Genomic DNA, 27,734 nt, shown 5'->3' on the forward strand with positions numbered 1-27,734 from the left:
AAGTGAGAGGCAGACTCAAGAAATAAACTGGAAATACTTAAGTATGCTGTATTTTAAAATCAAATATACACACACACACACACATACATATACTTTTCTTTTTAAGAGATGGAGTCTCACTCTGTCACCCAGACTGGAGTGCAGTGGTGCGAACATGGCTCACTACAGCCTGGGTTCAAGCAATCCTCCCGCCTCAGCCCCCTAAGTAGCTGGGACTAAGGCATGCACCACCATGCCCAGCTAATTTTTATATTTTTTGTAGAGACGGGTTTTACCATGTTGCCCAGGCTGGTCTTGAACTCCTGAGCTCAGGCAATCTGCCCGCCTCAGCCTCCCAAAGTGCTGGGATTACAGACCCGATCAAATATATTATTACTGATTTGGTGATTGTTCTACATCTGAGATTTCTGATGTCACTCTATTCTTCATTAGGAAACATTAGATTAATTATATTAATCTATATAATTAATTATATAAAGAGCTAATTAAAGCATTTGAACATCTGTATTTCAAAATGCACAGATATACTTTAGAATTCTGGTAATTCTAATCAAGAAGTCTGTTTGTAACAAAAAATAAAGTTCACTGGTCTCTGTTAGAATATAGCTTAATCACTCAATTTAAATAATATTTATACATATGAATCCGACAGTAATAAAACTAACATCTTCAGCATCTCCTAAATTCTAGCACAAAAGCCCAATTTAGTAGACAAGTTAGTGCAAAAAGGTTTAATTTATTTTCTCATAAAGTGGCATGTCCAAAGTCATGTTCCTTGATAAATTTCCTCCGTAGGAAAATGGGTTCTATATTCATATTAACTTTTAGAACACCATATGCTATCTTCTCTTGGAAGACAGCAAGACACAATGTACATTAGTATATTAAAGGATCTCAAAAAAAAAGAGGGACTGCTATTAAAAAATAACCTATCTAAGTTTGCATATCCCAAATGTACTTAACCACAAAAATATAGATAATGATGCTCTTACTCTTCATTGTCTCCCTTACGGTAATAAGTACAGACAGAATGGTTACATGTATTTTTTTTTTTCTTTGAGACAGGGTCTCACTCTGTCACCCAGGCTGGAATGCAGTGGCACAATTATGGCTCACTGTAGCCTCCCAGGCTTAAGCGATCCTCCTGCCTCAGCCTCCCGAGTAGCTAGGACTATAAGCATGTGCCACCATACCTCACTGATTTTTTTTAATTCCTCGAGATGAAGTCTCACTATGTTGCTCAGGCTGGTCTTAAACTCCTGAGCTCAAACAATTCTCCTGCCTCAGCCTCCCAAAGTGCTGGAATTACAGGCGTGAGCCACCACACCCAGGCTTGTAATTTTTAAATGGTCATTAAGAGCTTTCACAGAAATAAATAAAATTGTATTCAATTGGCATTCCTAGTTTATAGAATATCACATCCTGGCTCCCTACATGGCCCGTTTTTCATGGTCTTTTCCATCTTCCTTTAAATGTGTGTGGGGTTTTTGTGTTTTTTTTTTGAAACAGAGTCTTACTCTGTCACCCAGGCTGCAGTACACTGGTGTAATCTCAGCTCACTACAACCTCCACCTCTCAGGTTCAAGCGATTCTTCTGCCTCAGCCTCCTGAATAGCTAGGACTATAGGCATGCAACACCACGGTCGGCTAATTTTTGCATTTTTAGTAGAGACAGGGTTTCATCATGTTGACCAGGCTGGTCTTAAACTCCTGACCTCAAGTGATCTGCCCACCTGAGACCCCCAAAGTGCTGGGATTACAGGCATGAGCCATCGTGCCCAGCATTAAATCTAAACAAACATTTCTTAAGTATTTTGTGACAGCTCTCATTGGATGCAACCAGCCAAGTGCTATAGCAGGCAGTGGGTAAATAAGGCTATTTCTATGTATGCCTTTTGTTTTTAAATGATTACATCAGGAAGTAATTCTTCCTCCTAAATTCTCTCATGTATACCTCTCTTGAGATGCATATAATCTATATGTATTGCAAGTGGGAAGACACTGTCTTATTCTCATCTCCCTTACAACAATGACCACAGAATGGTACACACTGTGGCAATCTGAAACACTGTATTTAATGAATAAAAGGAAATACCATTATTTCAAATGCACCTTTATTTTTACCTTTATTTTACTCTAAAATGTGAAGAGTTAGAGAAGAAAGGAGAATTAGATGAGTACTCAATTACTTAGAATGTCATTTCTTTCCAATTTTACCCTTGATTTCAACAGAAAAAGACTCACTTACTGCCCATGTCCTCAAGATGTTGAAAATGTGCTATTGGGATGAGGGGAGCAGAAATTTCAGCAGGAGTCAAATAGTAAGTGGAAATGCTCTTTACCCACTTGTGAGTTTATGCTAATCAGAAGTCTCTATCAGCAATCTTAGTGTTTCAAAGCAGAAGGTATTAAGGTAAAAATAGCATGATATATAATAAATGATATATATAGTATATTATATATCATACTATGTATCATATTGTATATAGTATATAAATGACATATATAATATATACAGTATGATCTCTCTCTCTCTCTCTCTCTCTCAGTTTATTTAGTTTTTTGAGATAGGGTCTTGCTATGTTGCCCAGGTTGGCCTCCAACTCCTGGGTTCACGCAATCCTCTCACCTCCTGAGCAGTTGGGACTAAAGGTGTGTCTGTCTTTTTAAAAAATATCCATGAAAGCAAGAGAAGACAAGACTTTGTAAAATAAAGAATAAAATGGTGTGTGTGTGGTTTTCTTTTTAAGTAACCAAGTACCCATAAAAGGATCAATAAGGAGAAGATGGAGTAAGACAAGGTGCAGGGAATCTCTGATCTGCCTTCTGTGTGTCGAACACCTGTTAGATATCATTGTCAGACAATTATCCTCAAGCCTTACATACTAACTCCTTTAAACAGTATGAGTATGTTAAAACACTAAATTAAAATCTCAATGTTGATTATTTGAGAATATCTAGTTAAGATAACATCAATCTTAAATCTACAGCATATACTATTTTCTATGTCCCTTGATGAGGAAAAAGGTAAGAAAAAAATTTTCACCTGCCTTTTCAGAAATGTATAAATATACTCTACCTTTTTTCTTTTTCATTGGTTCATGGCTATCTGGTGATGTTGGAATAGGAGAGGTATCCATTGGTTCAGACTCTTCAGTTGACACCTCCACTACAGTTTCTGTAATGACATCTGGCCTCATAGCAGCATGGATAAATTCTGGAGTTGATACACAAGGAGGAACAAACACTTCCACTATAAAAAAAAGTTGAAAAATTAAAATTTCCCACCCCCATCAATGTTTCTTATGTGGATAGTTCAATATTTAGAAGAGATGAGATTTATTAAGAATTAATCAAAGCAGGATAAGAGCTAATTTGCTGAACAGTCAATATGATTTAAACTATACAAGGAAAATAAATGCAAGGAAAATCAACTTAAAGGAAAAATGTTAATTCTCTGGGTAAAGCAAGGACCATGAGTAGTCACCCCGCTCTTTCACACTTATACTTTCAAACTCAATGTAGAAAAATTCTAAATTATTCTAACAGTTGTGAAAGCATTTGAAAATAATAGTATAATAGTGAGTTAGTTAATAATTACTTTCTATCCACTTAGCCATCATTATTTTTTAACAGGTAATATGTGGCTCAAAATTTCAAAGATTTGTAAATATGTACTCAGTAAAACATAAGCACCTATAGTTCATTTTAGAATATGAAAAGGAAAACTTGCTCATTACAGACAAGAAATATTACCTTTCAGTATTTAAAGTTTTATTTAATGTAAGCGTCCTGATGTTTTAGTCACCAAAACAGTAGGTACAGATTGTTATCTTGTATTCTAGCACATACAATAATGTTGCTCTGGCTTCCTTCGAATATGCACAAATAACCAAGACAAGACATTTCTATTTCAATTAAGAGATACACTTAATACATACTATCTTAGATTAATAGATTGACCAAAAATGCTGCAAATTTATTCTCATATCTCTGAGTAATACACAGGATTCTATTCAAATTAAGAAGTATGGTTGCTCTTATGGTAAATCCCAACGAGAAGGTGAGCCAGTCTTTTTGTATCAAGTCAAATTAACATTTAGGCATTAAATTTAGGACAAATCAGAATTGTACAAAATGACTATCAAAGTTGTTCTTAAAGATTAAGAGGGACCACAAAAAAATAAAAACTCACAATCTGAAGGATGTGTGAAAAATATGGCAAAAGTTCCCTTCTCTCTCTACCATGTGTGGTTCTCTGGAGTTACTGCCTGTTTATCATTGAATAAAGGATTGAAAGTGGTCCTAACAGGCAACTGCTCCCATCTATTATACTATGAAAGACTATGAAGGCTTATAACTCGCCTAGAGTTAAGGAAATAGACATTACAGTATAAATAGCTATTTAATAAATATTTGTCGGCCGGGCGCGGTGGCTCAAGCCTGTAATCCCAGCACTTTGGGAGGCCGAGACGGGCGGATCACGAGGTCAGGAGATCGAGACCATCCTGGCTAACACGGTGAAGCCCCGTCTCTACTAAAAAATACAAAAAACTAGCCGGGCGAGGTGGCGGGCGCCTGTAGTTCCAGCTACTCGGGAGACTGAGGCAGGAGAATGGCATAAACCTGGGAGGCGGAGCTTGCAGTGAGCTGAGATCTGGCCACTGCACTCCAGCCTGGGTGACAGAGCGAGACTCCGTCTCAAATAAATAAATAAATAAATAAATAAATAAATAAATAAATAAATATTTGTCTACCTATAGTGGGTATTTTCTGTATCCTTTGTTATGAAAATTAAGTATTTAAGACTTGGAGGCCTTGACAAATAAAGTTCAATTACTGCTGTCATATATTCATGTGTAAGGTATCTTTGAGAATTCCCAACAATCCCCTTGGATTAAAAAAACAAAACTTTATTTTAGACATATGAAGTAATATGACACGTTTAACGTAAGAATGAACAGTTCACATACCAGGACTTCTTGAATCCCTCAAGCAGGTAGGAGATTCCATATGAAGCAGGGCTTCAGCAGCTTCAATTGTCTTATCTGTACAGTGTGCATTACTGCTATGAACTGATGCTTCCACTGGAGGAAAAATAAGTTCTACTCAATTAAAAATACACTAAACACAAGACTAAAACATATTACTAAGAAAAAAACATATTCACTCCTGAAAGAGAAATGAAAACTAAATAAATATAAAATAACACGAGTAACTCTAAGCCATTGATATTTGTCTATATAAATTACAGAAATAATTTTTAAAAAGCTAGTATCTACATTTTATAAAATGAATACTGATATAAAATGAATGTTGATTATAAAGTAACCAATGACATTGATTAGAAATTACTGAGAAGTTGGCCAGGTACGGTGGCTCACGCCTGTAATCCCAGCACTCTGGGAGGCCAAAGAGGGTAGATCACCTGAGGTCAGGAGTTGAAGACCAGCCTGACCGACATGGTGAAACCCCGTCTCTACTAAAAAATACAAAAATTAGCTAAGTGTGGTGGCACACACCTGTTAATTCCCAGCTACTCGAGAGGCTGAGGCTGGAGAATTGCTTGAACCCAGGAGGTAGAGGTTGCAGTGAGTCGAGATCGCACCACTGCACTCCAGCCTGGGCGACGGAGTGAGACTCTCAAAACAACAACACAAGAAATTACTGAGAAATTTCTGAATCTTACTCAAAGGAAAACAAAGAAAGATCCTTGAAATTTGAACCCTGCATCAATTTTAGGCCAATACTAACTTGTAGGAAGGGAAGAAGGGGCAGGGAGAGGCTGGTTGTAGATTAACAACTCTGTGAGGGCAATTACGTATTTTGATGTATCATGCCAAGTTAATTTAATTTAATCAATTAATAAATTAATTTAATCAATTAATTCAATTCTTACAGACTCTCTTGAATGACTGAGTAAGCCCTCCATATCCAAGGGTTCTGCATCAGCAGATTCAACCAACCTCAGATTGAAAATATTTTTAGTAGAGACGGGGTTTCACCGTGTTAGCCAGGATGGTCTGGATCTCCTGAGGCAGGAGAATGGCGTAAACCCGGGAGGCGGAGCTTGCAGTGAGCTGAGATCTGGCCACTGCACTCCAGTCCGGGCGACAGAGCGAGACTCCGCCTCAAAAAAAAAAAAAAAAAAAAAAAAAAATATATATATATATATTGCGGGGGAGGGAGAGGCAATAAAAAAATACAACAATTAAAAATACAATGTAAACACTACAGCATTTTGTATAAGGGACTTGATTGAGCATTCTAGGATTTCAGTATCTGCCAGGTGGAGGAGGCATCCTGGAACCAATACCCCAGGTATACTGAGGGACGACTGTACTCTCCAGGCACGGCTGCCTAAAGATGGATAACAACATGCATTAGATTTACCGCCAGAGTACTTGGGAACTTTCTTTAAAATTAACCTTGCTCTCTTCAGAGCCTCAGTGGGTTTTAACCTAAGACTTTTTCCTTAGAGTTTACTCTTCCCACGAAGCCTTCAAATTCTACCACCCTTTGTATTTCTCTTCTTCTAGCACTTCCTTTATGCTTTGCTGATTATGTTACTTGTAAACAATGTGTACAGCAGTGGTTTGGGCTTTCAGGTCCAACAGCTTGGGTTCCAGTCTCTGCCACTTATTTCTGTTACCTGAGGTAAGCAACTTAATCTCTACCAAACTTCAATTTCCTCTTTCATAGGGCAAGAATATGATAATTTCTTATCATTCCTATAAGACTGTAAACTTCTTGAGGTCTGGGGGGCTAGCTTAACCAATCCTTACATATGCCATGGTTCCCAACATAGACTTTTCATGGAGCAGACATGCAGATTTTTTTTTTTTTTTTAGACAGAGCCTCGCTCTGTTGCCCAGGCTGGAGTGCAGTGGCATGATCTCGGCTCACTGCAACCTCCACCTCTCAGGTTCAAGGGATTCTCCTGCCTCAGCCTCCTGAGTAGCTGAGATTACAGGCACATGCCACCACGCCCGGCTAATTTTTGTATTTTTAGTAGAGACGGGGCTTCACCATGTTGGCCAGGCTGGTTTCGAACTCCTGGCCTCAGGTGATACAACAGCCTCGGCCTCTCAAAGTGCTGGGATTACAGGCATGAGCCATCATGCCAGGCAGATATTTCTTTTATGTACTGAATTAAGGACAACCCACTGACCTTACAGGAAAATCAGCAATTCAAGAACAAATGTTATTATCTTAATAATATATTAATTTCACACCCTGATTTAAAATATTGAATAGTTATTTTTGTAAGAGGTTCTGAAACATGAATATTTAAGAGTTTCTAACTTGACAGATTTTTCTAAGCTGTCCCCTAAAGGAACTAAAAGTAAATGTTTATACAAATTTCATAAAGTCATATTACAAATTCATAAGCAATACACACTAACGATATGAATCTTTTAAAACTGTTTCCAGGAAACTTTTAATTGGGGGAAAAAAATCCAGTTAGTCTCAAAGTTCCCTAAATGCTAAAGCCTCAGTCTTAAACAACAGTCATTTGGAAAGCATTTATTTCAAAAACCCAATGACTGTTTTACCACCTGTTGCACATCATCCACAAGGTACTGGGTCTCTCCAGTTGCTCTTTCCATTTATGGAAATCTGTTCAAAGCTAAATGGTTCCAGAGAGGCAGCCAAACCTCTAAGTAAATCTATCTTTAGGTGACCCTGCTTACTCTTATCTGCAGCTTCACTGAAGCGAAGGATTCAATCAGCCTGTGTAGTTCAACTTTAAGAAAACTTAGCATTATTAAGTATAAGATACATTATTATTCTCAATTATTTTTTTCAAAATGCCTCCCTACAATACTCACATACACTAAGAAAAAAAAAACCTTGAAAAGCAAATTCTCCAGTTTTTAAAATTTATTCTAGCAAGCATTCTCTTTAAAGTCTGCTTATGTTGCAGTTTAGCTCTTGTCTTAGGTGCTATTAATAAACTATCCTGGGTAAACTAATTCCTTATGTAATTATATTAAGACACACCCTAAAACTTTACCATATTAAAATCAGAGCTTCAAGTATTCAATAATAATACAGCAAGAGAATTTTACCAGATTTTTTAATGTTTCAGCTTATAAACAAAATGAAATTTGCCTAACAGTTACTTACATACTACGTGCCCTGAATTCTTAGGTAGTTTGAGGCACATTTTCAAAACCATGACTTTGTGTTATTAAAATTGTTATGTCAATGGAAGTTTCTTCTTCAAGGTGTAATTTTTGCACATATTTCTGACCTCGATTTCCCCTTCCCCCCTAAAATTCAACATAATATATCTCAGAAATATTTTATATTTAGAGTAAAATACATACACTTACTTAGAAAATTTACTCATTCATACTTTAAATTTAGGATGAGAACATAAAATAAACATAAATTACCTATGAAGTTATCAGCCAGAAGATCTAATACTCTATGTACAACTGACAAATGGTTGCTGACATTTACCATGTGCCCAGACCCTGTGCTATAAACCTGACACAAGTGTGAACAGATCTCCGGCCTCATGAAGCTTATATTACTATAGGTTGGGCATGCCCTTAGGACCAGAAGTGTTTCAGATTTTGAATTTAAAAACAATGTATCTGCACTATATATTTCCAGTTGAATATTCCAAATCTAAAAATCCAAAATGCTTTAATGAGCATTTCCTTTGAGTGTCACATCAGTGCTCAAAGTTTTGGATTTTAGAACGCTCCATCTATAGTTCAGAGAGCACCAAAAACATAAATGGAAGATACTTCAAAACTAAATAAAAATGTCAAATAAACTTACTTTGTAAGTTAAAAGCATGTTAAGAGGAACACTGATTACTTTTTTGCTGCTTACTAATTTTATCTCATCATTTTTATTTACTAACTAAAATAATGTGAAACACAAAAATCTAAGAGCCTATTCTCAGATCAATTTATAATAATGTACTAATGCCAGTTTCCAAAACTTAACACATTTTGTAAAAGTGAGCACTATCTTTTTATTTTTGTTTACATAAGTAACTTTTTACAACAGAAATTTAAGAAATATTTCTACTTGTTTCTATAATTCAAAAAAATGCTCTTTTGTTCAGATCAATAATTCAAATAAAATTTCAGCTATAATTTTGCACATTTCTTAAGAATAAGCATGAATTTAACAGTGTTGTGCAATCAAAGTAAGAAAGCTACAAGCAAGAGCTGAAAAGTAGAATTCCTTATCTTACTTAAAACTTGACTTACTGGTATCTTTCTATATCTACGAAATTTATGGAAGGAAAAAATAAATAACTCATTTTAAAAATAGAAACAATGGAGCTAAAAGTAGTCTGACAGGTATCATTTTCTAGTTACCACTGGTAGTGGATATTGTTGGTCAATCCCCCTTGAAATAAATTTCAAGAATTGTTTTACTTTTTATTACAGTACCAAAAATAATATTTGCTCATACCTTCATTTAATATTGGTAAATATCTTCTTGTTCCATTTCTATCTTTCTAATCAACTGGTGTTTGTATGGTACTGCAGACTATTCCAGACTCACTCAACAGCTGTTACAAAATACCAAACTTGGTAATTAAGTCTGACAAGAGGCATACCTCTCAGCTTTGCATAACAGAATGCTGGCAATGGATCTAGTTCATAAAAATGTTCTCAAGTCAAAAATAAAATTTAGTAGCAATTTAGTTTGAGAGCAGTGAAAAAAAACTAGAAAACACTTCATTAGGTGATAGTGGTATTCCCCTATAAGCAACACTATAAACTAACAGTACAAGGTCTTCACTCAACTACAGTACTGATTTACCACTACTTATCCTCTAAAGCCCCAAAGCAATACCAGTAATAGGTAAATGAAGAATGCAATGAAAAGATGGAAAAGGTAATTAAAGGTCTGGAACACTCCATCTTTACCTTTTCCCCCTTGACTTTTTAATCAATATACTTGCATTATAAAGTATAAAAAGAAAAAAAGAATGGCTTTTCTTTTTTTCAACACTCTCGGAGGGGGAGAGCAAACTGCCCTCTGCAAGATGAAATCAACCAGAAATTATTTTCTAAACCAGAGCTGTCTGATAAAAATAAAAGCCACATATAATTTTAAATTTTCCAGTAGCTACATTTGTAAAAGCAAAGGAGAAATTAATACCTTCATTTAACCCAGGACATTGAATATTTTATTTCAATGTGTAATCAATATAAGGAAGTTTCCCACTGCTTGTTTTTGAGTTTAAATTAATTAAAATTTAAAAGTGAGTTTCTTTTTTTTTTTGAGACGGAGTCTCGCTTTGTCGCCCAGGCTGGAGTGCAGTGGCGCGATCTCAGCTCACTGCAAGCTCCACCTCCCGGGTTCCCACCATTCTCCTGCCTCAGCCTCCCAAGTAGCTTGGACTACAGGCGCCCGCCACCTCGCCCGGCTAGTTTTTTGTATTTTTTAGTAGAGAAGGGGTTTCACCGTGTTCGCCAGGATGGTCTCGATCTCCTGACCTCGTGATCCGCCCGTCTTGGCCTCCCAAAGTGCTGGGATTACAGGCTTGAGCCACCGCGCCCGGCCTAAAAGTGAGTTTCTTAGCTACATTTTAAGTACTCAGATACATGTGGCTAGTGGCTTCCTTATAGTACAGACCTAAAGAACACTGTAATTCAGCTATCCTCCAACCTTTTTTATCAGAGGACACTTTTACACTCAAAATACTGAAGACCTCAAAGAGATTTTATCTGTATTTATCATATTTGAAATTACAAAGAAAACTTCAAAATTATTAATTCATTTAAAATAATTCATCCATTACTGCAAACACAAGTAATATTTTTTATGAAAAATAACTTGAGACAAGGTCTCGCTCTGTTGCTTAGGCTGGAATGCAGTGGCATGATCATGGTTCACTGTAGCTTAGACTTCCTGGCTGTGATCCTCCCACTTCAGCCTCTCAGGTAGCTGGGACCACAGGCATGCACCAGCACAACCAGCTATTTTTATTTTTTTTAAGTAACGGAGGTCTCAGTATGTCGTCAGGCTGGTCTCAAACTCCCAGGCTCAAGAGATCCTCTTGCCTTGGCTTCCCAAAGTGCTGGGATTACAGGCATGAATCACCATGCCTGGCCAAAAATAACTTTAAAAAAACAAAAAGTGAGTAACTTTGTTTTATATATTTTTGCAAATCCTACTATACTTGATTTAATAGAAGGCAGGTGGATTCTCCTTCCTCTTTCAATCTATTGGAATAACCCATCTATACATAGCTCCTAACTCCTCTGTACACTTTTGAAAGTGAAAAGGTAAATAATGTCTTAGTATTATTTTCAAAACAATTTTGTCTTTACAGATCCTGTGAAAGGCTCTTGGGACTCCCGGAATCCAGGTCAGAGCGTTTGGTTTTTGAGAAGCGCAGCTGTACTTCATCATCGACTGTAATTAATAACAACCAAATTCTATCCCCAAGCTTATATAAGTTTTAGCTTCTAAACATAAACATCAGTGTGTAGATGACAAATTATGATTCGAGGCTGGGAGCTGTGGCTCACGCCTGTAATCCCAGCACTTTGGGAGGCCAAGGTGGGTGGATCACCTGAGGTCAGGATTTCAAGATCAGCCTGGCCAACACGGTAAAACCCCGTTTCTACTAAAAATACAAAAATTAGCCGGGCGTAGTGGCTCACGCCTGTAATCCCAGCTACTTGGGAGGCTGAAGTGGGAGAATCACTTGAACCTGGAAGGCAGAGGTGAGCCAAGATTGTGCCACTGCACTCCAGGCTGGGCGACAGAGCAAGGCTCCATCTCGAAAAATAAAATAAATAATAATAAGAAAGAAAAATTACGATTCTATAAGTTAAACAGTATTTGTCTACTCACATATAGTTTTTAAAAAGCTTTTCTTAAGCATTTCTTTGCATTTTTTTGAACATTTTGCTATAGATGTCACAAGGAATCAATCATTTTACACAATTACCAAACACGAGGAATCATTTTAAATAGTTACCAAAAACATTCTGCTGCCTGCCCTTCTCCACCAACCAAATTTGTTTCTAAAATAGTTTTATGTTGAATGATTCTGACTGGCTATTTACACATGGACTGATGTGACCATGTAACTCAGTTTTTACATGAATTTTAGTACCAATGCTGCAATGATTTGTGAAGGATAATTTCTTAAATTCCTTTGCAAATGAGCTTATTTTTTTTTTTTTTGAGACGGAGGCTCGCTCTGTCCCGGGGCTGGAATGCAGTGACACGATCGCTGCTCACCGCAAGCTCCGCCTCCCGGGTTCACACCATTCTCCTGCCTCAGCCTCCCGAGTAGCTGGGACTACAGGCGCCTGCCACCACGCCCAGCTAATTTTTTGTATTTTTAGTAGAGACGGGGTTTCACCGTGTTAGTCAAGATGGTCTCGATCTGCTGACCTTGTGATCCGCCAGCCTCAGCCTCCCAAAGTGCTGGGATTACAGGCGTGAGCCACTGCACCTGGCCCAAATGAGCTTTTTCAAAAGAAAACCAGTGTCATTCCTTGAGTTTCATTTTAATGCATCTATTCACATACTGCTTTTAACTTTTTTTCATACTGCTAAATTTTTTTCAATTTGATCTTTTCAAGATTGAGACTACATATTCCAATTTACAGTAAATCAGAAATGATTTCAATTTCATAATCAACTTTAATAATAGGTTTTGTCAGTGAAAATATTTAGGCTAACTTTCCAGAAAAATTTCACCTTCATTTAATAACTGCATTGTTCACCAAAACTTCTGGTTACCTTTTTTCGCAAATGTGAAAAAAAAATAAAATAAGAAAAGACAAATAAAGAAAAAAGTCAAGGAAGGTATACTAGAGAAAAAGGCAGAAATCTTCCAGAAAATCCAGACTGTACATATACAATACTTTCACATAAATACTAGGAAAGTAACAATGCTAGACATTTGTTTTTTCCTATATTAAGCTATATACACTAGAAATAAGCCTAAATTATTAAATAAACTATATTACAGACTTAAACATATGAAGAGCCTCAAGTTACAATTTGGCACACATTTTTATTTTCAAAGACTGGATAAAAAAAGTTAACCTCCCAATTACATAACGAACATATAGACATATTCACTCACATGGTGTAATATTAAAAACCCCCAAGGAGAAGCCTTACCTTTCCATTAAGTACTTCCAAGCCACTTATTTTAGAGCTTTAAAAGTCATTAGGAATCATCTAGTCAACCCTGTCCTCCAAGAGAAAATGAAGCCCTAAAGAGGTTAAGTCACTAGCTAGTTTAGTGACAGCTAGATATAGATCCTCAACTCTTCAGGGTCAAGGCTCATTCTCATATATCATATTGTCCATGAAAGTTTTCTAAAGTATTTCGAGACTTTACTACAAACATACTTTGTAAAATGACAGTGAGTTTTAATAAATAACCTTATTTATTTCATCCTTTACTCAGACTCCTCTGGCAGCATGTTTATAGCTAAAGGAATGCATACATGATAATGCCTCTAAAGGAAGAAAATAAAATCAAAAGTATATTAGAGCTTAACAGCTACCTTAACATGTGTAGCAACAGTGATAATATTAAGTGTTATATACTTGCTTAGAAATAAGTTATGCTTGGCCGGGCGCGGTGGCTCAAGCCTGTAATCCCAGCACTTTGGGAGGCCGAGACGGGCGGATCACGAGGTCAGGAGATCGAGACCATCCTGGCTAACATGGTGAAACCCTGTCTCTACTAAAAAAATACAAAAAACTAGCCGGGCGAGGTGGCGGGCGCCTATGGTCCCAGCTACTCGGGAGACTGAGGCAGGAGAATGGCGTAAACCCGGGAGGCGGAGCTTGCAGTGAGCTGAGATCACGCCACTGCACTCCAGCCTGGGCGACAGAGCGAGACTCCGTCTCAAAAAAAAAAAAGGAACAAGTTACGCTGAAATTATTAACCTAAAGCTTATCTCCTCTAGAAGTTGTATAAATATCATTCTACACTAATCATCAACCCATTACAGCAATCACTGGAGCTATTTTTTACATTTATACATTATATAGATTTTCACCTGTCTCCCCAGACTGTAAAATCTTTGTGAGGACGAATTCTCTCTCACACTTGCATCTATTCACATACTGCTTTTAACTTTTTTTCATACTGCTAAATTTTTTTCAATTTGATCTTTTCAAGATTGAGACTACATATTCCAATTTACAGTAAATCAGAAATGATTTCAATTTCATAATCAACTTTAATAATAGGTTTTTATCAAGGTTTTATCAAGGAGATAAAAAGGTATTCTGTCCATTACACAAACACAAACTTTAGAAACATTATCCTACCAATGCTACTGAAAATTGGCAGCAATAAAAATTTAGAATCATGATTCCTAATCTTCTGGGCCATCTTTCCTCCCAAACTCTTTTTTTCTTTTCTTTTTTTTTTTTTTTCACTTATTATGTTTATTATATGTGCTATTCCTCCCAAACTTTTAACACACTGAATAAACCTTGGGTAAATGAGCAAACCTCTCTCAAGTTTCCTTCTAAAATAAGGCTTGTAAGGGAGCTTCAGATTACATGAACTTAATTGGGGAGATAACTTGAAAATAATTGTATGTAAAACATATTATTTACAAAACATTATTATCTTAAACTTTAAGATTCCCATATAGTACAGAAATGCAGTAGAGCTGGAAAACAGCACTTAACTTTTTGAAACCCCTTTATCAAAGGAAGACAAAACTTTTGTCTTTTCAAACCAAAGACAGTCTTTTATACACACACATACACACTCCAAGGAAAATATCTACAGGCCATATTCAGTTTCGCTGGTAATTCCAAAAGCTTATGAAAAAAGACTTTCCAATGACAAAGTTAAGCCCTCCTACCTTTATAGTATCTTTCAAAGTTTTGATGCAAGGGCATTCTAAGGTTCTTTCTGAGCGTTCGCAGCTACTGGAAACAACATGTCTTGAACTGTACATATTCAATAATCACAGAAATATCATTGACCCCACAACTTCATGTATCATTAGTACCAATAATATAAAGCCAAAAATTCCATCCCTTAATTCATATTGTAGTAATGGACAATATATACAAAGGAATCAAGTTCTCATTGTGCTCTCTTACTAAAACTTAAGTTCTTGTTCTGACCAGAAAGCAACTGTCAAACAGATGTTTTAATCACTACCCAGTAAACTGTATTTTCCTTTGGAACCTCTGAAATACATATTATTACATTTTATAGAATAAAAGACTGGTCACCACTGCGTGGTATTCAATACCTATATATTATTTCAGACTTTGAACCTAGAACGCTTCCGTTAACTTGGGATACACGTGTGTTCATGATTTCCCCCAAAAGAACTGAGTCACAGAGTTTTGCCAGGCAAACTACTAATTTCAAGTCCCTTACCTAAAAACAATGGATGGAAAACTGTCAAGATCTTTTACAGAATTACTGTGTTCCCTGAATATTTCTCATCGTCCACTTCCCATCCATGGCAATATGAAATAGGAACCGGGAAAAGGAACATGTATGCTTACTATTACAGTAAGTAAACAGTATTCAAGCAGTGCTACATCGATTCAGAACCCTCACTGCGCTGTCTGCTATTAAGCAAAGCTTCTTTTTCTATGTAACTTAAGTCCGTGCCCTTCCGCTGCAGCAGTGGCGCCGCACATCCCCCACTCCTGCGGCCACTTCCGTGTTTACACTCCTCTTCCCTCCAATTCCATGCGTACATTGTCAGCTTCACTCCCGCCCAATCTTCATTGGCCCAGCGCGGGCCCGTAGTCCCGCCCCCAGAAATCAACGTTCTAATTTGGAACACCTCAGAGAGCAGATTGGAACCAGAGGCCTGTCAATCCCGTCCGTTCTGTCCTTTCTGAGGCGCTTCCGCTGTGGTGGGAGGTTTGGGGGGGAGGGGGGAAGGGGGCAATTCCGTGCTGAGACTTCCCTAGGGCCAAGACTCCCTCCCTCCCGCCTCGCTCCTTAACATTCACCCACTGTTTACAAAAATAAACGTTCTTCTCTGACGTCGAACCCTGCAGGTCAGGGGTACAAATATATTCTGTGTTCTCCCCATTCTCCCCCTAAAAAAAAACCCACGAGGGAAGGGGCATAAACCTAGTTTCTTTACAGCCACCCATTAAATGAGCAAAGGGAGGCGGGCCCCTGAAACATCATCCCGGTTACTCAACATTATTAAGTGACCCTGTCCAGGACCGTTACTCCCGAGACTGCATAAGGTGGGAATGTGCGGAGGAGGGAGGGTCAGAGCATTTTTTTTTTGGCGGGTATCGGTCCACCGGACATCGCCCCTGGCTGCCTGGTCCATGCGGAAGTCATAGAATTGTGGACGAAGTCTGAAGGGAGAACCGAAAGGGGGTGGCGAGCGTTCCCTGGAGAAGCCCGCCGCCCCCGACCGCGGCCAGTAGCGGCCTCTCCGGCCAGACAGCGTGGCAGGCGCAGCCGAGAGACAACAGCCTCACTCACTTCCTGGTTCCTCAGCAACTGGGGTGAAGCGCACAACTCGTCCGCCCCCGAGTCCCCAACTTAACCGCGGCTCCGTTCTCCAGCACCCGCTGCCAGCGCTCCGCCCGGCAGCTGCTGCTGCTGCTCGCCGAACCCACCCTGAAGCGACAGCGCCGGATTCGAGGCAGGTTACTCTCCAAGGTGATCACTTCCTGATTCGTCGCCTCCATTACTTCATTCACTCCCCCCTTTCCCCCAGCCGCCCCAGTGACTGTGAGGTGGACACTGTACCCCCAGCACAGACTGCTACAGGGGAGTCACCCGCCTTCTGTGCACCCCCTCTCCTGCTGCACCGATGCACGGGAGAAAAGTTCCCCTGTCCTTACCGGCCCGGATGAGCAGATCCAGCTGGTTCGTGGGTCCCTCATGCAGAGACGTCGCCATGTTTATCCCGGGGCTGGAGCTGCTGCTTCACATTGACTTACACCGTGAGCAGCGGCGGCAGGGGAGGAGGCGGAACCCGCGGCCGGAGACACACGCCGTGCGACCGACACACACTCACGCACTCGCACACACTCCGACGCCCGGATCCTTGCGCGTCCTCCGACAGGAAGCCGAGGCCGGCCCGCCTCCCGCCGCCGGGCTGAGAAACCCCACCACCTAACGGCAGGGGCAGGGGCGGTGGCGGCGGCGGCGGCTGTGGCGGCCGCCCCAGCTGGCAACGCGATCCTTCCGCCCCGCGCCCAGACAGGAAGTCCCGGACGCTCGCTCCGGAGAGCGGCAGCAGCCTGCGGCGAGAGACACCTGAGGCTGGGAAACGGCTCCGGGAGCCGCGCGAGGACACAGCCCCTCGGCAGGAAGAGGCACATTTCACGCTCTGCGGAAGAAAAGTCTGCAATTGTCCCCCCTCTGGAAAAGAGCCATTAATCATATTTTCTTCCTGGAAGCAATCTAATACCTAGTCCTGCAGCTGTAAATAAAGGTGGCTATTTAACTTCTTTTGGCTTTTTCAAACCTTATGCAACATGTAACCAGTTCACTTGAAACATCGGCACTTTAACACAGGAACACCAACAAAAAAGTCATACCTAGAACATATTCTGAAACCTTTACTTGGAAAGTAAGGAGTTCCCAACTTTCCAAGACCAACTTCGTCCTTTTCCCTTAACAGAAGTGTCAAAGAGCACATTAAACGGGTACTTAGTAGAACACACCAACCTCTGGAGATTAGACTCCCCCAATATGCTAATCATGAAATTCATGTACCCTTTCATTTCTGTTTGGTTCATTTGGAAACAAATTTATGTTGTCATTTACTTCAAAAAAAAAAAATTCTTGCTGAAAACCTTATTACAAATACATATTAAAATACAATGGACGAGGGAGATAAATCGCCAATTTAATGACTAAATTTACTGAACACAAGAAATCAAACCAATATAATGACGAATGACGCTTCATTAAAATGCTTCCCTGGTTTCAGAATTTCATAATACATAAATTGTTTGAAACAAAGGGTTATCCTAAAGTTGCTGGCACACAAAACTTACATAAAGGAACAGTGCCTCCTACAGAGTAAGTGCTCAGTATTTGCTGAATAAACAAAAAGATCTGGCAGTTACAAATTTAAAATACCAAGGTGACAATTTTTATGATCCGAATTAACTGTGTAGAGAAAAAAAGTTTTCAGTGGTAACATTAAAGCGGTATCATTTCATAAAATCTTGCCCAACCTGAGTGCAGCATCAGAATGGATTTACATAACCCATGACTTTTTTCTCATTTATCCTAATATTCATTTATTCTCTTGGTCCTTTTACCCTACCCCATCACCATGATCCTCACTCTCCCAAAAAAGAACCTACATGCTATTTCCAAAAAACAACTCCTCTTTAAATAAGGATCTCTTTCTTGAATTAGGTAAACCTGCCATGTATGGGACAAAATGAACTACATGGTAGCTTTTGTATTTTATTGCCAATCAGTTTAAAGTAAGCATCATCCTTAGCTGGGCATTGTGATGGGCCTGTGCACCTAGGGACTCAAGTCTGAAGCCAGCCGTTTTCTTGAGCCCAGGAGTTTCGGGTTGCAGTGAGCTATGATCGCACCACTGCACTACAGCTAGTTATTTGAGAACCACAGAGTTAGTCCACTTCTTCACTTTACACATTGGGAAACTGAGGCCCAAGAAGTTACTTAACAAAGTTTACAAAGTATCTTATTACTTCAAGGTCAAAACTCTTGAAGTCTTCTATAAAATTTAGAAGTTATAAAAAGATAAAAGTTAAATCCATGTTACTACTATTATATTTATAGTATTATAAACTGCAAAATGGTTGATTTTTTTTTAATGCCAAAGGTAAAGCAATGGGAAGTTAAGAGAGAAAAATGGAAGAAAAAAGTTTTGAGAAGTGAATAATGCGAGAATAGGAAGAGGCCAAGCTATCTTAACTTTTTCTCATACAACAATGAAATTCAAAGTTGGTATCTTGAGCATGTTTAGGGAAAAAACAGGGTCAAGAAAACCATAAGAAAAATATGTCTGTGAAGGACAAGTTGGAATCACGTAATTTAAGAGCACCAAGTAAAGTCTGGTCTGTCAACATCAGAAAATAGACAATAGGCCGGGCGCGGTGGCTCAAGCCTGTAATCCCAGTACTTTGGGAGGCCAAGACGGGCGGATCATGAGGTCAGGAGATCGAGACCATCCTGGCTAACACGGTGAAACCCCGTCTCTACTAAAACATACAAAAAAATTAGCCGGGCGAGGTGGTGGGCGCCTGTAGTCCTAGCTACTCGGGAGGCTGAGGCAGGAGAATGGCGTGAACCTGGGAGGCGGAGCTTGCAGTGAGCTGAGATCCGACGACAGCACTCCAGCCTGGGCGGCAGAGCGAGACTCCGTCTCAAAAAAAAAAAAAAAAAAAAAAAGAAAATAGACAATAGTTACAGAAGTGCAGTCTACAGATGTACAAAGAAAAAAGATGAATTATTTCATATATTTTATACTACTGTTTAAATGTCTATTTGAGCTTTTTATGATACTGATTTATTTAATAGTCAGGTTTTATAAAGTATTATTAAAATGAAGATGTTCGAACCCATAGTCATAAACTAATTCATTTATTCAACAAATTATTATCCAGTACTTACTTTAAGCAAGTTTCTGTTGTAGGTGTTTATTAAGCTGGTAGCACTAAATTATGTAACAAAAGGAAGAAATTAAGCCTTCTCAATTCATACAAAATTCCCCACCCACCAAGGGTGAAAGTCTTAGAGACAGTATGATACACAAGACTGCTTATATATGAAATTAAATAATAGGGTGTATATACAGTGGGTATAATTACCACCCAAGGATGTTAAATTGTTTATAATTATAAAAGCCTTCATAAGGCATACATTTTATATAGGGGTTTAAAGAGGCAAATTTTTGTTAATGAAATGTGTATTTTTTCTGAGGAAAAGGACTATGGCTAATTTTAGATTCTCAGAGGATCATAACTCCTAAAAGTAATTTTATTGTAAGTCTGTCATATGTACAACCATGAAAATCCTCTGATGAGTAAGAGTCCAGTATGTACTGTTTTTGATACGTACTTAGCTTAGGTGTGATCTGACTTAGGTTCATGTTTTTTGCATTTTAACTTATCCCTGGGCCAGGCTCTCCTTGAGACTTGTTGATTCTTCGCTTTATGATTTATACTAGACAAACCATTCCGTTCAATTCTTAGCAGCCACTCTTAGAAGACTGTCAGCTAAGTATTGCAGCTAGTCATTAATTCATTCATTTATTTATAGAAACAGGGTCTATCAAGGCTGGTCGGCAACTCCTTGCCTCAAGCAATCCTCCTGCCTTGACCTCCCAAAGTGTTGGGATTACAGGCAGGATTTGTGCCCAGCCCTGCAGCTAGTCTCCTCTATGGGTGGTAGACAGACAACGTTTTTTCTTTTCTTTTTGAGACGGAGTCTCGCTCTGCCGCCCAGGCTGGAGTGCAGTGGCGTGATCTCAGCTCACTGCAAGCTCCGCCTCCCGGGTTCACGCCATTCTCCTGCCTCAGCCTCCCAAGTGCTGGGACTACAGGCACCCCCCACCACGCCCAGCTAATTTTTTGTATTTTTAGTAGAGACAGGGTTTCACCGTGTTAGCCAGGATGGTCTCTATCTCCTGACCTCGTGATCTGCCCGCCTTGGCCTCCCAAAGTGCTGGAATTACAGGCGTGAGCCACCGCGCCTGGGCACAAGCAACTTTTTAAAATAGCATCTATTAAGCACCAAATGTACATGAGTTAAAATAATTATCTCTATAAACAACATTTATGACAACTGATTTCAAGGGTTTGAGTTCTTTATTATCATCGAAGAATACGTAGTATCTTGAATCCACTGGAAAAAAATTTGCAATTCTTGTGAAACTTTACAAGGGCCCATATATAATTCTTGTTTAGCATGTTTATGAAAAATTACAGGCTGGGCACGGTGGCTCACGCCTGTAATCCCAGCACTTTGGGGGGCCGAGGCAGGTGGATCACCTGAGGGTGGGAATTTGAGACCAGCCTGGCCAATGTGGTGACACCCCGTCTCTACTAAAAATAAAATAATTAGCTGGATGTGGTGGCACATGCCTGTAGTCTCAGCTACTCGGGCAGGAGAATCATTTGAACCCAGGAGAGGAAGGTTGCAGTGAGCCGAGATCATGCCACTGCACTCCAGCCTGGGAGACAGAGCAAGACTCTCTTTAAAAAAAAAAAATTTTTTTTTACAATAAAAATTTTAACTGAAAATATACTAGTCAAATCTCATTTAATTCCAAAAGGAATATTTAGATTAACTAATTTTTTCTTCTCTTACAATACTTTCTGCTCTACCCACTGAAAAATTCTTCAAATGTCAATACTGAGTTTTTAATTGCCAAATCCAGTGACCTCTTCTCAGTCTCCATCTTACTGCTTCTCCAAATATTGTTGACTACCCCTTTATTGAAATCCTTCCCTTCGTTTGATTTTCATGATAGTAAACTTTGTTTCTTCCTATTTCTTTTCAGTTGTCTTCACCCACCTCTACACCACCGTTAAACATGACTGTTTCGCCCAAAGTGTGATCCTTAGCCACCTTGTCTCCTCATTCTCCACTCTCTCCCTCTAGAGTGGTATTATCCACCCCCACCGAGGACTTTTTTTCTCTCTCTCTTTTTTTTTTTTTTTTCTGAGACGGAGTTTCGCTCGTTGCCCAGGTTGGAGTGCAATGACGCGATCTTTGCTCACCGCAACCTCCGCCTCCCAGGTTCAAGCAATTCTCCTACCTCAGCCTCCAGAGTAGCTGGGATTACAGGAATGCACCACCACACCCAGCTAATTTTGTAGTTTTAGTAGAGACGGGGTTTCTCCATGTTAGTCGGCTGGTCTCTAACTCCTGACCTCCGGTGATCCGCCCACCTCGGCCTCCCAAAGTGCTGGTATTACAGGCGTGAGCCACCGCGCCTGGCCAAGGACTTTCAATACTATTACTATACTGATTCAAAAATCAGCATATCAAGTCTTGATTTACTTTTTAAAAAAAATATAGGTACTAATTTCCAATTGTATAATAAACATCTCTACTTGAATAACCAACAGATAACTAAAGATCCTTTATCTACAGATTTCATTTACTCTATCAGTAACCATCATCTTACCAGGTTAGAAAACTTAGTCATCTATGTTCCTAGTTTAAGAACTCATCTCTTATACATTTTTAGGGGGATTTAAACCATATAGGAAATTACCAAAAATAATGTAACATAGTCATATCCCCTTCGCAACCAGAACCTACAACTACTCATTTATGCTGTAAGATTGTTTTCCCCCTAAGAAATAACATATAAAAGATGAAGATGGCATTTTTGAATACGACCCCCAGACCCCCTTCCATCTCTCCAGAGAAATTGCTATCATGAGTTTAGTGTATATTCTTCCATTCTATTTTATACTTTTACATGCATGTATATTTACATATGTACATATGTGTTTGTGTATGTATCCCTGAATGACATATAGTATTATTTTACATGCTCTGGGTATATAAATGACATTAAACTACATATGCCATTCTAAAATGTATTTTTTAACATTCAATATTTACATTCTATCCATGTCAGTATAAGTAAATATAGCTATGCTTTTTAAATGCTACAAAGTATTCCAATGTATGCATTTACCCCATTTTATTCATCACTTATCTAAGTTATTCATCACATTATCTAATAAAGTTATTCATCACATTAGCAAAGAGTTTCCATTTCTCACTTTTATAAATAATTCTGCAAAAAAAAATTATGTTTTCTTAAACATGTATGCTAGAGTCTCTCCACATCATATACCAACAAACAAAGTTTCTAGGTCATAAAATAAGCATTTTCTTTTTTTCTTTTTTGGTATGGGTCTCACTCTGTCACTGAGGCTAGAGAATAGTGGCATGACCATAATTCACTGCAGCCTTGAACTTCTGGGCTCAAGTGACCCTCCACCTCAGCCTCTTAACTTAGCTAGGACTACAGTCATATTCCATGCCTGGCTAATTTTTTAAAATAATTTTAGAGGGTCTGGCCATGTTGCCCACAATAGTCTTGAACTCCTGGTCTCAAGATAGCCTCCCACTGGTCTCCTGAGTAGCTAAGACACACACCACCACACTCAGCTTGTAAGTACAATTTTAATTTGACGTAATTCTGTCCAAAGTGGCTATGCAAGTCCAGTGGTTTGGTAGAGTTACCATTTTTCTCACATGCTTGTCAATCCAAGATATAAGCTGAATTTTTAAATTTCTGCCATGTGTTGAGTAACAAGAAATTTTTCATTGTCGTATTAATATGCATGTATTTAAGTATTAAGGATAAATATTTTTCATATACTTACTGACCATTAACATTTCCCCTGTGAATTGACTATTCATGTCCTTGGCCATTTTTCTATAAAGGCATGAAATAGAATATAGTAATTTGTTTTTGAGACAGTGTCTCCCTCTGTTGCCCAGGCTGAGTGCAGTGCTGCTATCACAACTCAGTGCAGCCTCAACCTCCTGGGTTCAAGTGAACCTCTCACTTCAACCTCCCAAGTAGCTGGGACTCCAAATGTGTACCATCGCACCTGGCTAATTTTTTATTTTTTGTAGAGATGGGAGGATCACTTGCCCAGACTGGTCTCGAATTGCTGGATGCAAGCAATCCTCCCATCTTGGCTTCCCACAGTGTTGGGATTACAGGCATGAGCCATTGTACCTAGCCAGAAAATAATACTTTTCAAAAATAAAGAAGATTCACAAAACCAGAAGATTACTTTGAAAAGATTAATAAAATAAACAGATTTTGGCAAAGATTGTCAAGAAAATAGAATAGAGAGAATATATATATATATGTATATATATAATATGGAAAAAAAGGGGGAAATAACCACAGATACAATTGATATCTAAAAATAATAAAATAGACCGGATGTGGTGGCTCACTCCTGTAATCCCAGCACTTTGGGAGAGTGAGGCGATTGGATCACCTGAGGTCAAGAGCTCAAGACCAGCCTGGCAAACATGGTGAAACCCCGTCTCTACTAAAAATAAAAAAATTAGCTGGGCGTGGTGGTGCACGCCTGTAATCCCAGCTACTCCAGAGGCTGGGGCAGAAGAATTGCTTGAACCTGGGAGGCAGAGGTTGCAGTGAGCTGAGATCGTGCCACTGCACTCCAGCCTGGGCAACAGAGCGACATTCCATCTCAGAAATAAAATAAAGTAAAATGCTAAAAAAAGAAAAAAAAAAAAATAGAGCCGGGCGTGGTGGCTCACACCTCTAATCCCAGCACTTTGGGAGGCCGAGGTGGGTGGATCACCTGAGGTCAGGAGTTTGAGACCAGCCTGCCTGAGCAACGTGGTGAAACCCCGTCTCTACTAAGAACAATACAAAAACAAGGTGGGGGTGGTGGCGGGCGTCTGAAGTCCCAGCTACTCGGGAGGCTGAGGCAGGAGAATGGCGTGAACCCGGGAGGCAGAGCTTGCAGTGAGCCGAGATTGTGACACTGCACTCCAGCCTGGGCGATAGAGCCAGACTCCGTCTTAATAATAATAATAATAATAATAATAATAATAATGATAGGCTGGGCGCACTGGCTCACGCCTGTAATCCCAGCACTTTACGAGGCCGAGGCGAGCAGATCAAGAGGTCAGGAGATCAAGACCATCCTGGCTAACACGGTGAAACCCCGTCTCTACTAAAAAATACAAAATCTTAGCCAGACCGGGCAGCGGGTGCCTGTAGTCCCAGCTACTCAGGAGGCTGAGGCCGGAGAATGGCGTGAACCCGGGAGGCGGAGCTTGCAGTGAGCCCAGATCGCACCACTGCACTCCAGCCTGGGCAACAGAGACTCGGTCTCAAAAAAAAAATTATAAATAATAATAATAATAAAATAGTATTATGAACAATTATATGCTACTAAAGTTGACATCTGGATGAAACATATAAACTACTAGAAGTATATAAAATTCCCAGTAGGCACACACACACAAAATTGAATAGAATAGTAAATAGTAAAGAAATTAAAACACAATACAAAACCTTCCCTCCACGGAAAAAAAAAAAAAAAAAAAAAAAAAACCCAGGCTTGAATATTTTTAATGCAAATTTTAGCAAATTTTAAATTAATTCTTAACTTACACAAGCTGTTTGCAGAAAATATAAAAATAAGTGAAAGCTACCTGGATTATTTAAGAGCCAGTGTAATCTTGATTTCAAAAGCAGATAAAGACAAGAAAAGAAAATTATGGTTCCACTTCACTTATGAATAGATTCCAAGACTCCTTAACTTAAAGCAACGCAAAGCAAAATGATGAGTAACATTTATCCTCAAACTACAAGAGTTCAACATCTGGGAATCCATCAACTGACCATATTAATAGAGTAAAAGAGAAAAATGACTTATCAAATACCAAAAAAGCACGCGATAGGACTCATAGTTACAAAACAAAAGGAATAGAAGAGAATTCCTTAAGTTGGTATATACATTACATACTAAAGACTATAACAATTTCAAGTTTAAACTTCAGATACATTCCCTTCGAGATTAGGAACAAAACAGGGATGGCCATTAATATTATTAATCTTTTAAAATATCACTTTAACATAATACTGGAGTTCTTGACTTTTTTCTTTTTTTTTTTTGGGGGGGGGGGGACGGAGTTTCACTCATTGCCCAGGCTCACTGCAACCTCTACCTCTCAGGTTCAAGGGATTCTTCTGCCTCAGCCTCCTGAGTAGCTGGGATTACAGGCATGTGCCACCATGCCCAGCTAATTTTTTGTATTTTTAGTAGACGGGGTTTCCCCAGGTTGGTCAGGCTGGTCTCCACCTCCCGACCTCAGGTGATCCACCGCCTCAACCTCCCAAAGTGCTGGGATTACAGGCGTGAGCCACCACGCCTGGCAACTAACATCTTAAGAAACGAAAAAGAAATAAGATAACAGGAAAGACAAAAGGAGGGCTGAGTTGTCCTAGCTAAGGCCCTCCTAGACCAGTTAGTTCCCAGCTGATCCACAGATGATCCTAGATACAGGACCAAAGCCATCACAGCAGAGCCACATAACTAGCCCATAAGTCTGACGAAAACAATAACTGGTTCTTGTTTCAAGTCAATAAATTTTGGAGTGGCTTGTTATGCAGCATGAGGATAAAAGTAGGGACTGAAGGTTATTTACTATCGAGTAAGTAGAAAGGTAAGTAGAAAGGTAAAATGTGGTGGATGTTTAACAGGGAATACTCTGCAGCAGTTTGAGCAACAAATAAGATAAACGCAAAGCAACACGCAAGGATATTAGGAACAGTGCTTACTTTAAAAAGTAGGAAACAAAATAAGATACATAACACTATTTATATAAATTTTAATTATATACAAAGGACATACAACCTCAACACACTAAGAAAATATACATTAATCAATCTAAATTTGATGCTTATTTGGGAGGGAGGAAGATGAGACTGTTGTGTAAAAAAAAGATTAAAGTAATGCCATTTTTAAAAATGAATAAAATGAGGGGATGTGAAATAGGGATCTAATTTTAGATTTCTTTATTTATCTTTATATATCTTAGAGTTATTCTTAGCTCCCTAGTAAAGGGTTTTTTGTTTTTTTTTTTTTTTTTACTATTATCAATGGGATTTTTGTTTCATTTCTTATTGATTATTGCTCCTGCCTATGGCAAACCCGATAAAACTTCTTAGCAATGTTAACAGTTTATCTGGATCATCTCTTAAATTTTATGTGTTAATTAAGTCATCTGTAAATAATAACAATTTTGTTTCTCCTATTCTGATTTTTATGTCTTTTTTTCCCCCTGTCTCATTGCATTGGCTAGGACATCCACTAATAATTCTAGTTAGTAAAGTTGATAGCTGGCATCTTCTTTCTCCATTAAGCATGATTTTGCTATAGATTTTTTTTTTTTTTTTTTTTGGAGACAGAGTCTTGTTCTGTTGCCCAGGCTGGAGTGCAGTGGCACGGTCTCAGCTCACTGCAACCTCCACCTCCCAGATTCAAGCAATTCTCGCACCTCAGCCTCCCAAGTAGCTGGGATTACAGGTATGCAACACCACCCCCAGCTAATTTTTGTATTTTCAGCAGAGACAGAGTTTCACCATGTTGGCCAGGTTGGTCTCAAACTCCTGACCTCAAGTGATCTGCTCACCTCGGCCTCCCAAAGTGCTGGAATTACAGGCGTGAGCCACTATGCCAGCCTGGTATAGATTTTTAGTATGTACTCTTTATCAGGTGCCTATACAGATTAAGAGTCTTTTATCCTCAGCAGATTTTAATTTTTTTTTTTTTAGACGGAGTCTCGCTCTGCCACCCAGGCTGGAGCGCAATGGCACGATCTCGGCTCACTGCAAGCTCCACCTCCCGGGTTCACGCCATTCTCCGGCCTCAGCCTCCCGAGTAGCTAGGACTACAGGTGCCCACCACCACGCCTGGCTAACTTTTTGCATTTTTAGTAGAGAAGGAGTTTCACCATGTTAGCCAGGATGGTCTCGATCTTCTGATCTTGTGATCTGCCCTCCTCGGCCTCCCAAAGTGCTGGGATTACAAGCTTGAGCCACCACACCTGGCCCGGATTTTAAATTTTAACAAATTTTTTTTGAATCTATAGAGATAATTACAGTTTTCTCCTTTAATCTAGTCATATGGCTACTACAATAATTAACTTTTTAATATACAGCCACCTTTGCCTTCCTATTATGAATTTAGTCATTATGTATTTTTAAATCAATGATGGATTTCATTTGCTA

General features: G+C 39.1%; 1 protein-coding gene across 17 annotated transcripts in view; it reads right to left on the minus strand.

The window, feature by feature from the left end:
- The window catches only part of ELF2 (E74 like ETS transcription factor 2), a 132,107-nt gene that overhangs the window by 11,477 nt on the left and 92,896 nt on the right, over nt 1–27,734 (minus strand). For 8 of the 17 annotated variants that reach the window (XM_010353488.2, XM_010353485.2, XM_030917146.1 and 5 more), the window contains 2 exons: nt 4,974–5,087; nt 3,080–3,253 (listed from right to left, as the gene is read on the minus strand). In XM_010353488.2, the coding sequence (XP_010351790.1) occupies nt 3,080–3,253; nt 4,974–5,087 (288 nt within the window). Of the gene's footprint in view, nt 1–3,079; nt 3,254–4,973; nt 5,088–16,824; nt 17,160–27,734 lie in introns of those variants that run through there. The other 9 variants (XM_030917141.1, XM_010353487.2, XM_030917147.1 and 6 more) reach the window with 4 other exon arrangements.

The sequence above is a fragment of the Rhinopithecus roxellana genome, chromosome 2 (assembly GCF_007565055.1).
Source record: "Rhinopithecus roxellana isolate Shanxi Qingling chromosome 2, ASM756505v1, whole genome shotgun sequence".
In the NCBI taxonomy this organism is placed as follows: Eukaryota; Metazoa; Chordata; class Mammalia; order Primates; family Cercopithecidae; genus Rhinopithecus; species Rhinopithecus roxellana.